The sequence below is a fragment of the Pseudophryne corroboree genome, chromosome 11, assembly GCF_028390025.1.
Source record: "Pseudophryne corroboree isolate aPseCor3 chromosome 11, aPseCor3.hap2, whole genome shotgun sequence".
Lineage (NCBI taxonomy): Eukaryota > Metazoa > Chordata > Amphibia > Anura > Myobatrachidae > Pseudophryne > Pseudophryne corroboree.
In genome coordinates, this window is record NC_086454.1 from 85388848 (window position 1) to 85402014 (window position 13167).

The window sequence follows — 13167 nt, forward strand, 5'->3', positions numbered from 1 at the left end:
CCCGCATACTGTATATGTCCCCTGCATACTGTATATGCTGTCCCCTGCATACTGTAGTGATGTCCCCTGCATACTGTATATACTGTCCCCCGCATACAGTATATGATGTTCCTTGCAACTGTATATACTGTCCCCCGCATACTGTATATGATGTCCCCTACATACTGTATATAATGTCCCCCACATACTGTATATGATGTCCTCCGCATACTGTATATGATGTCCCCTGCATACTGTATATGATGTCCCCCGCATACTGTATATACTGTCCTCCACATACTGTATATGATGTCCCCCGCATACTGTATATGATGTCCCCCGCATACTGCATTTGTCTCCCCTGCATACTGTATATACTGTCCCATGCATACTGTATATGCTGTCACCTGCATACTGTATATACTGTCCCTGCATGCTGCATTTGCTTCCCCTGCATACACGCTGATTCCTGTTGCATATATACAGTCCCCTGCACAGTAGACACTAATGCAATCACTCTAACAGGGTTTTACTAATTATTTCTTATTAGGTCATTACTTACAATACATTATATATATTTTTAATAAGAACAAAAATATTTATATAAAGAATACACAGGACATTAAGCTTGTGTTTATAAGATTGACACTTTATATAAAATTTAGGAAAATTTGTAACGGTACAGAATATTTTCTTTCATTTCTCACATGAGGATGATACATGCACCAACTACAACACAGTATATCAGGACAAGCTTTCAATGTCGCGTGAGGCTAGAGAATCATCTCCTGTAGGTGCCATTTACTAACACAGACGCAGAGATGCGCAGTGCAGTACGTTTAGCTTGCATTAGACCAAAGTCAATTGCCGACACATTGTTTGTGCATTTGTGAGCTGGCATCTATATTAGTAAATGACTCTCGCGGACATTGCAAACATCATTGGCCAAGGGAACTTTTACTATCATGAAAACAATCAGGAGGACTTCATACTGAACAGAACATACTGAATTTAGAAAACTGAAAAATATAATGTTACCTGTGGACGTAGCATGAACCAATGTTATTATAGTAAACCAATACGGGCCATACAAAAATATGTCATGTGGGCAGGGTACGTGTGTGAAACTAAGCAGCATGCCATTGAATAACATTCCAAATCTAGTGAAGTCCTTATTAGGAAAGAATGGGGAGGCATCAAAACCAAATAACAAAAAAAAACACATCTGGAAACATTTTTAAAACCTGGCGCACAGGAAAAATTTGCTATAACCCTTAGCAACCAATAAGATATTGATTTGCTTTCATTTTGGATACACTACTATAAAAATCACAGCTAAAATGGGATTGGTTGCTACGGGTTATAACACCTTCGTCCTGGACACCAGTTTTCATACATATCCCTCATTATGTCCTCTGGTGTCCAGACTCTTTCCCCCCGGCATGAGGCAACGCAAGTGGTGCGTGAAGCCGGCACTTCTTAATATTCCTTGAGCTTCATGTGACTTCTGTACCTTCCTTCACGGAGATGGTGGACCCTTCAGAGAATTGCATGAACCATTTCCAGTCGCTGCAGTTTGAGCAGACCACTAGGGTAGGGGAAAAAAAGGATTTACAGTATCTTTAAGAAACAAAAACCTCAATAAAAGTGATTAGTTACTGATTGATTCACTACAGTATATAGATATAACACATGCAGTACAGTGTTACAAAGAGCTGTACATAGAATTCTAACACTTTCCCTTCTCAACACACCTTACAATCTAGACTTGATGGAATGTGTTGATTTGTCTATAGATTCACTGCAACTTTACTCATCTCTAAATAAGTCTGCAGCAAGCGGTATATTATAGCAAGAGTATAAACAATTATATATTTTTTCTCTGCACACATACAGGGCCGGCTCTACTATCAGTCATCTGCCTAGGGTGCCAGGATCTGGGTAGCGTCACTGAGTCTACCCATCACAAAATTAAATTATGTCTCTGTACTTAATGCAGGCTGTGGTTGTGGAACTTATATGATGGTGATTCTGCACTTTAACTTGAGGGGCTGGGAAGTGGGTATTGGTGGTAGTGGGCGGAACTAGGCTGAAGTTTGCCCAGGGTGCAGAGAAACCTTGTACTGGCCCTGTATACATTGCTGCACTTCTAGGCAGCAGAGGGCAAAAGGTAGGTATGTGCCTTGGGTGCACCTTCCAAATACACTGGTACAACTCCAAGATGTTTTAAGGTGCAAATTTTATGCGCTTCATAATGATCTCCACTCTATGTAGTTGAAGAACTCATTTTAATGCCATTGGACACCGATCAACACTTTTAATATCTAAAACACCAGTACCATTGTATTAGTTATGTAGACAGCTACAATATCTATAATAGTTTTAAATACTACTACTACTACTACTACTACATGAGTAAAATGAAAGAAAAATAATAAAAACCTCCTGCCATAGTTGTGTGTGTGTGTGTGTGTGTGTGTGTGTGTATTAGGGGGTTCTCACATTGGCCCTCATTCCGAGTTGTTCGCTCGCAAGCTGCTTTTAGCAGCTTTGCACACGCTAAGCCGCCGCCTACTGGGAGTGAATCTTAGCTTCTTAAAATTGCGAACGAAAGATTCTCAAAATTGCGATAAGACATCTCTGTGCAGTTTCTGAGTAGCTCCAGACTCACTCTGCCAGTGCGATCAGTTCAGTGCTTGTCGTTCCTGGTTTGACGTCACAAACACACCCAGCGTTCGCCCAGACACTCCTCCGTTTCTCCAGCCACTCCCGCATTTTTCCCAGAAACTGCAGCGTTTTTTCACACACACCCATAAAACGGCCTGTTTCCGCCCAGAAACACCCACTTCCTGTCAATCTCACTCCGATCGCCTGAGCGATGAAAAAGCCGTGAGTAAAAATCCAACCTTCTTAGCAAATTTACTTGGTGCAGTCGCAGTGCGGACATTGCGCATGCGCACTAAGTGGGAAATCGCTGCGATGTGAAGAAATTTTCGAGCGAACAACTCGAAATGAGGGCCATTGTAATGTTCAGGCTTTATATTTGTTGAATGTACGCTGCATGCACAAAACTGGTATTTTAGTGCATATTAAAAAAAATCTAGTTAAATAGCAATCAGTCTGGGGGTGTAGTTTACATTTGACCTATGAATGTGGTGTTTATCAGCCAAACCAGAAAATGCCAATTCTCTTCCCAAGACATTTTGTCCTCTGTTAGCAGGATCATATCACAGAATAATCACTCAGAACAATGCTGTCAATAGTCAGCTTCGTATTTACTCGGGATTGCTGGAATCATCACAAGACATTTGTTCTGTGCCTCTGATGAGTGACATCACTCAGACATCAATGTCTTATCCTTCTTCTAATACTCTGGTCTAGAATGCCAAAGGTAAAAGTAGCATAATAGGTAAGAGAACATGCACACAACTTTATGCTATCAGATATCAGAAGCGCCATTATATAAAAACAAGATCCATTTACTGTGTGTTATAGCCGTGTATCTGCAGGTACAGTATGTATTTTTACATATGACATTATACATTCGTAGCTGCCACTTAAGGACACCTACTGTAGCTATTGATCTAAAGCACAACTGAATTTACGCACACAAATCACAACCTAATGGACATGCATGCTCACTGGGGGCATCTACTTTTCTGTAGCTCAATCACCAAACTGTGGGATGTATGCCAACAGGGGTAACACCCATTGCCTGGTCCCGCTCACTTCCCGGCCTTGTAGCGGCCAAACCACCTGTACACAGCTGGCAATATAGTAGGATCTTGACTGGCACTTCAGGCTCACATGAGGGTTTGAGCATATACTAATATCCAGGTTTGCCAGAACGTTTCCAGGTTTTAGAGGACCAAGATAACAGTCCATGTTGTTCCCCTATGTATATTGGTGCAGATGTACTTCAAGATCTAACCAACAATAATCGACAACCCATGGATCCACAGACGTACACAAGATTACACCATGTTCCAACAAACATGTATAAAACAACTTCAAGAGTTCTTTATGAGAGCGATGGATATATATTTTATTTCTGAGGCACTAAAAGAAACTTTGATCCTGGCTTTTCTGCTTATGCCTCTTTTTTACACCATCCCCAAGATATATAAGGGATTATATCTCCCCACCCCCCGTTAGATCTATAATCTCAATGAGTGGATCTTTATTCCAACCTTGTAAACTGCAAAGTATGACAGATTTGACAGATGATTGTTGGTTGGCCTACCACATGATTTGGGCCTACGGGCTGTAAAGAACTTTTTGAGCAAGAGTAAGCAGATTGAATCTTCTGTTATGGAAATATTGGTTCTCAGTGTTGAATTGATATTACCTATTTTTTGTAATTTAGCATAAGAATATTTTATTTATGTTCATGTATATGAGGGATACATATTATATACCGATGACTGGCATCCCGGCTTTCATGATCCCGACAGCGGTATCCCGGCCACCAGGATGCCGGCAGCAGGGCGAACGCTAGAAAGACCCTTGTGGGCTCTCTGCTATGAACACCCATAGAAGGAGAAAAGCCTACTCCCTGCCACTGAAGATGGAGAAACATTGGACCTCCACTCTAAAGCATTTGACCATCGGTAACTAGCCATTGGTGGTCGATGGCCATCCCTAAAATCTGGATGAACCAAAAAGCCACAGCGGAACCAAGCAGACAAACAGCCACAGCGGTTCCCACCATAATCCATCACCACAAGTAGTAGATTCTACTGTACTGATCTCATTACCTGCATTGAGGCTGTTTTAATTTCATTACTGTGTGTTGACAGTAAATTAGGGAGGTAGCAGGAGTGTAACTCACACCCACAGACACATACACACTTGACTGAGTAACTAATTGCCATGTATGTGTGACAGTGGGAGTGTATCTCTGTTTCCCAGGGAAAGAATAGTTATTTACTATAATGCAAATTGCTCTGATGCAGAGTGGTTAAAGTGGAGTGCTCTACTGCGCAGACTCCATGTTGCTGCTACTCCTCCTCCAGGGAAGCTTCATTCCCTGTACCAAGATGGCCACCGAGACTACTGCTGAGCATGTGAGAAGCCATCTTGTGAGAGTGCCACAGTGAAAGACAGTAGTATTCCACTTAGATCCAGTGAGACCTCCAATTATCTGCTGGTTTGAATTATGCTCTGGCATCCTGCACCACTACCCAATACCTACATACACTCGCCGGCTTGTGTGATCCGTATCAAACGCCTCTCTGATCCATCTACCAGTGTGTATAACAGTAAGTACGGCTGTACCTCCTTTATCTTCAATAAAACCACTCAACTAGTTAAGTAACTGGGCTGTTGTAGTTGTAAGGCATTTTCTGGTGTGTGCAGCAACTCTGCTACATCCTCAAGCCTGTACACACATATTTACAACACAGAGCAGCTGCTGTTTGACAATACAATGTGCAGCAATTGACCCCCTGTTCTAAAGTAATACGATTGTATTATTCCCTGTATAGTTCAGCCTCTCCTGGTTTTAGCTCCCTTTTGCATACAGCGCTGTCTTACTTGCTACATTCAGGTATTTTAATATAGTTTCAATACAAGAATCTTTTTGGTTTAGTGTTCCCTTTAAAATGTTTGGGTGATAAAAAATGTATATCCCAAACAAAATGTCTACACAACAGACAATATTGGCCCTCATTCCGAGTTGATCGCTCGCTGCTGGTTTTCGCAGCGCAGCGATCAGGTACTATTGCGCATGCGTATGCACCGCAATGTGCACGCGCGTCGTACGGGTACAAACAGCATCGTTGCTGTGCAATGGGGGTCATTCCGACCCGTTCGCACGCAGCAGTTTATCGCTGCGGTGCAAAAGGGTGCGGCGGCCGCAGTGCGCGTGTGCGACATTGGCGCCGGGTTACGTTACGGCTTAAAAAGAAAGCGGTCGCAGGACGGACTGCAAAGAAGATTGACAGAAAGTGGGCGATGCAGGATGGATTCGGACCGTTTGGAGCCGTTTTCGGGGAGTGGTGAGTAAAACGCAGGCATGCCCAGAAGAACGGAGGGTGGAGGAGTGACGTCAAAACCAAGCCCATCATCGCTGGATCCAACGCACAGGGTAAGTAGGTATAGGCCTAGTATTGTTTTGTGTGAATTTTTTTTAGCTTAGCAGGGCTGCACAAGCGATCGCCGCCCTGCTAAGCTAAAATACACTACCCCATAGGCGTGGGCTAGTTGATCGCAACAGCAGCAAAAAGTTGCTGGCTGCGATCAACTCTGAATGACCACCAATGCTTCTAGCGACGAATCCATTCGCACAACCGATTGCAAGGAGATTGACAGGAAGTTTATGGGTGTCAACTGACCATTTTCTGGGAGTGGTAGGGAAAACGCAGGCGTGACCAGGCGTTTGCAGGGTGGGTGTCTGACGTCAATTCTGGAACTTGACAGGCTGAAGTGATCGCAAGGGCTGAGTAAGTTCAGACCTACTCAGAAACTGCAAAAAAAAAATTTGTACCGCTCGGCTGCACATGCGATCACACACTTGCAAAGCAAAAATACACTCCCCCGTGGGCGGCGACTATACGTTTGCACGTCTGCAAAAAGTAGCTAGCGAGCGATCAACTCGGAATGAGGGCCATTGTCAGGCTACATTAATGGTTAGGCTAAATGTACTGTAACCAGCCAAACATGTATGGAACGTGATGACCTCACCTTTGGGTACACTGCTTATAGTTATACCTTTTTGTCTTCTTTGGCTGACATGCTAAAATTGTCCTTGTAAATTTAGATTTATTATAAGCAGGAATTAATAAACACATACATGTATTATACTGAACAAATGTGCCTACAATAATTTAATCCATCTATAATATGATATGTAATGCAGTGAATGAATGAAACAGAGAAGGAATGGAAAGCAATGACTTTCTTTTACGAGTCTAAAACAAAGGAAAAGTTTAGAGGAAAAGAAGCTAAACACACATACAGAAATAGCTGGGGAGTGTATATTACACTGTGATTGTCATCACTTTTGCATACTAAACAAAATCTGCACCAGGAGGCCGTGAAAGTGATTCATTCTCCGACACCTTGTTTTCTGCTTTCATTTCTGCAAATCGAAAAAACGTGTGGGACGTGTTTTACAATTTACCAAGATGTAATCCACTTAATAGATTTTTTTCTTTGTGAGTTTTTGTTTTAAATAAGGTTGCGGTGTCCATGCAGCAGAAAGTTGTTTCATTTGATGGTTATTATAGTAGATTAAACTTGATATACCACATGTATGCTAATGTTATAGGATAGGCCTGCTGTGTAATACTGTGTATTTCTCTTACGTCCTTGAAAATGCTGGGGTCCACATTAGTACCATGGGGTATAGACGGGTCCACCAGGAGCCATTGGCACTTTAAGAGTTTTTGATTGTGGGCTGGCTCCTCCCTCTATGCCCAGCCTACCAGACTCAGTTTAGAAAATGTGCCCGGAGGAGCCGGTCACAGCTAGGGGAGCTCTCCTGAGCTTTCCTAAAGAAGTTTAGTTTAGAGTTTTTTATTTTACAGGGAGGCTGCTGGCAACAGCCTTCCTGCAGCGTGGGACTAAAGGGGGGGAGCAGTGTCCGCACTGCGGGGTCTGAGCCACTGACTCCGCTGACTGGACACTAAGCTCCAGAGGGGCTGATCGGTCTCCACCACAGGGGAACCGCTCACCCCAGCAGCATGCCGCCGACCCCTTACAGAGCTGAAGCAGTGGTGAGTTAGTCACTGACCCCCCTAGCAAGCGGGGGGCCGGTGTGAAGATGGAGGCAACAGGGGAGGGAGTGCGGTACCAGAGGCACACTGTGCGGCGCTGTGAGGGGCGCCCTGGGCCAGCGCTTACCTTTCACACTGGTAAGCAAGCCTGTCGGGCCCCAGGGATCCCAGCCAGTACAACTCCTCAGACCAGTTTTCAAATGCAGAAGGGCGGGAAGACAGCGCCATGAAGGGGGCGGAGCTTCTCCTCAGAGTGGACCCATGCTGTTAGCTGAAGGAAGTTCCTGGTCCTCCACAGCAGCTCCAGATTACTGAAATACTGTACCAGGGGGTTGTAGAAGGGAGGGGAGGCTGATTGTTTGACTGTGTGTCCTATTAAGGAGCAAAAGCCAGTGCTAAAAAGGGGGTTTCTCCTTGTGTAAAGCGCTGGTGTGGGTTGGCTCCAATCTCTGTCTCTCTCTTGCCATTCTTGGGGGGGGGGGGGGGGGGACACACCTCTGTCTTACCCCATTTTGTGTGTGTGTGGTGTTTTTGGTGGTCACCAGCAGCTATGTCCAGGGATACAGTGTCATATGCTGCAGAGGATTTATCCTCCCAGGATGATCCCATTCCATGTAATCAGGTTAGCACTGGTTTAGCACAGATTCCAGCAAGGGAACCAGAGTGGTTTTCCTCTATCAAGACTTGGATCTCTTGGATTTTTGATAGGGTTGCCAGTAATGAATCTGCAACTCAGGTATTGCAGTCCTCTATGGCTGTGTGGCCCTTGTCAGGTACCTTGAGTCACCCCTCTATATACCCCCACAAATGTGCGCTTGTGCAGGTAACACAAGACGACACGGATACCGATTCTGACACTACAGATGGTGATGGGGATGTATTGCGGGGGTCCGCATCTCTTGCAAGGGGGGTGCAATTGTTGATAGAGGCTATCAGGGATGTGTTAAATGTTAATGATACCACACCTGAGCAGGTTGAGGAGGCTTTTTTCACTGAAAACAAGAAATCCTCGCTAACCTTCCCTGCGTCAAAAGAGCTCAATGCTATATTTGAAAAGGCCTGGGTGAATCCTGAAAAGAAGTTTCAGATCCCTAAGAGGATTCTGGTAGCTTTTCCTTTCCCTGAGTAGGATAGGAAAAAGTGGGAAAACCCGCCAATTGTTAATGCATCTGTATCCAGACTCTCAAAGAAGGTGGTTTTACCGGTACCGGGATCTACAGTCTTAAAGGAGCCGGCAGATAGGAAAATTGATAATACTCTGAAATCAGTGTACACTGCTTCAGGGGCTATACTGCGTCCCACTATTGCTAGTGCATGGATTGCAAATGCAATAGTGAAATGGTCGGCTGCCTTAATGGAGGATTTGGATACGATGGATAGGGATGACGTTGCACTGTATTTACGCAACATTCATGATTCTGTAGGTTTTATGGTAGAATCCATGAAAGACCTGGGTTCCATGGCTGCGGGAATTTCTTCCATGTCTGTTTCAGCTCATTGGGGACTGTGGCTCGGCCAGTGGTCGGCCGATGCGGAATCCAGAAGAAGTGTGGAGTCGCTGCCCTATACAGGCTAGGCTCTCTTTGCGGAAGCCCTACACGCGTGGATATCTACCTCTACAGCGGGTAAGTATCCGTATCTTCCCTCAGCAGCACCTGCTCCGAAGAGATCCTTCTCCTCAGCTACGCAGCAGTCTTTTCGGCCCAACAAGACCAGAAAGGCCAAATCATCCAGCACCTTCTTCAGGGGAGGTAAGGTTAAATCCAAGAAGCCTGCCGCCGCAGGTTCCCAAGAACAAAAGCCTGCTTCAGGTACCCCAAAGTCCACCACATGACAGTGGATGGGAAGACCCGGAGGTGGGGCCTGTGGGAGCGAGACTCAGACAGTTCAGTCATGTCTGGGTATCGTCCGTACTGGATCCCTGGGTGGTAGATATTGTATCTCAGGGATACAGGCTGGAATTTCAAAGTCTCCCTCCTAATCGTTTTTTCAAGTCGGGCTTACCGACTCTATTGGAGGACAGCACAGTGCTTCTAGACGCTGTCCAAAAGCTGGTGGAGGCACAAGTCATTGTGCCGGTACCACCGCACATGCTGACAAAGGGTTACTGGGGGTAATTCCAAGTTGATCGCAGCAGGAATTTTGTTAGCAGTTGGGCAAAACCATGTGCACTGCAGGGGATGCAGATATAACATGTGCAGAAAGAGTTAGATTTGGGTGGGTTATTTTATTTCTGTGCAGGGTAAATACTAGCTGCTTTATTTTTACACTGCAAATTAGATTGCAGATTGAACACACCCCACCCAAATCTAACTCTCTCTGCACATGTTAAATCTGCCTCCCCTGCAGTGCACATGGTTTTGCCCAATTGCTAACAAAATTCCTGCTGCGATCAACTTGGAATTACCCCCATTATTCTAACCTTTTTGTGGTACCGAAACCGGATGGTTCGGTCAGGCCCATTTTAAAACTAAAATCATTGAACCTCTTTCTAAAGGAGTTCAAGTTCAAGATGGAGTCTCTCAGGGCGGTGATATCAGGTCTGGAGGAGGGGGAATTTCTGGTATCACTGAATATCAAGGATGCGTACCTTCACATCCCGATCTGGCTGCCTCATCAGGCTTATCTCCGCTTCGCGTTGCTGGACTGTCATTTTCAGTTCCAGGCCCTGCCATTCGGCCTCTCAACTGCACCGAGGGTGTTTACCAAGGTGATGGCGGAAATGATGATGCTACTCCACAAGCAGGGTGTGAACATCATTCCTTATCTGGACTATCTCCTGATAAAGGCATCGTCCAGGGAAAAGCTGCTGCAGTCCATTGTTCTCACAATGCGGCTGCTTCAGAGTCACGGGTGGATTCTGAATTTTCCGAAGTCACATTTGGAACCCACCCAGAGATTGTCATTTCTGGGAATGATCTTGGATACAGACGTGCTGCGAGTGTTTCTTCCGCGGGACAAGGCGTTGGTGATCCAATCCATGGTCCGGGATGTCTTGAAGCCACGCTGGGTGTCGGTACACCAATGCATTCGCCTATTGGGAAAGATGGTGGCCTCTTACGAAGATCTCCAGTACGGGAGGTTTCATGCTCGGACTTCCAACTGGACCTCCTGGACAAGTGGGCAGGATCTCACCTCCACATGCATCAGAGAATTCGTCTGTCGCCAAGGGCAAGGATTTCACTCCTCTGGTGGCTCCAATTGCCTCACCTCCTGGAAGCCCGCAGGTTCGGGATTCAGGACTGAGTCCTGCCAACAACGGATGCGAGCCTCCGGGGCTGGGGAGCAGTCACTCAAGGGGTGACCTTCCAAGGACGGTGGTCAAGCCTGGAAGCCGGCCTGCCCATCAACATTCTGGAACTAAGAGCCGTCTACAACGGTCTTCTTCAGGCGGGCCCTCTTCTAAAAAACCGGGCCATTCAAGTGCAGTTGGACAACGTAACAACAGTGGCTTACATAAACCGACAGAGCGGAACGAAGAGCAGAGCGGCAATGTCAGAGGTCACAAGAATACTCCTCTGGATGGAAAAGCACGCGCTGGCACTGTCAGCCATCTTCATTCCTGGAGTAGACAACTGGGAAGCAGACTTCCTCAGCAGACACGATCTCCATCCAGGAGAGTGAGGTCTCCATCCGGAGGTGTTCAAGGATGTAACAGATCTTTGAGGCCTACCCCAAATAGACATAATGGCCTCTTGTCTCAACAAGAAGCTTCGGCGTTATTGTTCCAGGTCGAGGGATCCACAGGCAGTGGCGGTGGACGCCCTGGTGTCTCCGTGGGTGTTCCAGTCAGTGTACGTGTTTCCACCTCTTCCCTGACCCAAGAATCCTAAAGCTCATAAGGAGAACAAGGGTTCAAGTGATTCTCATTGCCCCAGACTGGCCAAGAAGGCTTGGTACGCGGACCTTCTGAATCTGCTGCAAGAAGAGCCGAGGCCTCTTCCTCTTCGAAAGGACCTGTTGCAGCAGGGGCCGTTCGCCTATCAATACTTACCACGGCTACGTTTGACGGCATGGAAGTTGATCGCCTGATTCTTGTTCGGAAGGGTATTCCGAAAGAAGTGATTCCTACCCTCATACAGGCTAGGAAAGGGGTAATGTCTAAACATTACCATCGTATTCGGAAGAAATATGTCTCTTGGTGTGAGTCCAAGAAGTTTCCTGCGGTGGAATTTCAATTGGGACATTTGCTCCTCTTCCAGCAGGCAGGAGTGGATATGGGGCTGAGATTGGGATCTGTAAAGGTCCAGATTTCAGCCCTGTCCATTTTCTTTCAGAAGCAATTAGCTGCCCTCTCTGAGGTTCAGACCTTTTTGAAGGGAGTTCTGCATATCCAACCTTTCTTTGTACCGCCTATGGCGCCATTGGATCTTAACATGGTGTTGCAGTTTCTCCAGTCGTATTGGTTTGAGCCTCTACAGGAGGTGGAGCTCAAATTTCTTACATGGAAGGCGGTCACTTTGTTGGCCTTAGCTTCTGATAGGCGTGTTTCTGAGCTGGGGGCTCTGTCATGCAAAAGCCCTTACTTGATCTTCCATGAGGATAAAGCTGAGCTCCGAACTCATCAGCAGTTCCTTCCAAAGGTTGTGTCAACATTTCATATCAACCAACCTATTGTGGTGCCAGTGGCTACTGACTCCTCAATTACTTCAAAGTACTTGGATGTAGTGAGGGCTCTGAAGATGAAGGTCAGGGTCGAACACGTTTGCAAGGTTCTACAAGTTCAATACTTTGGCTTTTGATGATCTGAAGTTCGGTCAATCAGTTCTACAGGAGCCTCCGCACTCTCCCTCCCATTCTGGGAGCTTTGGTACATCCCCATGGTACTAATGTGGACCCCAGCATCCTCTAGGACGTAAGAGAAAATAGGATTTTGGTACCTACCGGTAAATCCTTTTCTTGTAGTCCGTAGAGGATGCTGGGCGCCCGCCCAGCGCTTCGTTTTCCTGCTGTTGTTAATTGGTTCAGTACCACTTTGTTTAGTTGAGTACTGCACTGTTACTTGGTAAGTAATGTTTCAGCAGTTGCTGAATAGTTTAAGCTAGTTGTCTTGACGTGCCTTGTATATGTGAGCTGGTATGAATCTCACCACTATCTGTGTTAAGTCCTTTTCTCGATGTATGTTGTCTCCTCGGGCACAGTTTCTAGACTGAGTCTGGTTGGAGGGGCATAGAGGGAGGAGCCAGCCCACACTCTTAAACTCTTAAAGTGCCAATGGCTCCTGGTGGACCCGTCTATACCCCATGGTACTAATGTGGACCCCAGCATCCTCTACGGACAACGAGAAAAGGATTTACCGGTAGGTACCAAAATCCTATTTTTACAGCCTTTGTTGTATGAAAGTTAATAGTTTTACAGAACTTTGTAGTCTTTTGCAAGATCCATTCCCATCTGACATTCTCGGAAAGCAAGGTAGAAATAATGCAATCAGTGGACCTGATTCAGATCCCGTTGCCCCTACGGTACATGT

At 45.8% G+C, this 13167-nt stretch overlaps 1 protein-coding gene across 1 annotated transcript in view; it reads right to left on the reverse strand.

Annotated features, from left to right (window-relative positions):
* Positions 1-607: 607 nt before the first annotated feature.
* The window catches only part of SYT9 (synaptotagmin 9), a 281737-nt gene continuing 269177 nt past the window's right edge, over positions 608-13167 (reverse strand). The window contains exon 7 of the mRNA XM_063944510.1: positions 608-1567. Coding sequence (XP_063800580.1) covers positions 1499-1567 — 69 coding nt within the window. The 3' untranslated portion in view covers positions 608-1498. The remainder of the gene's footprint in view (positions 1568-13167) is intronic.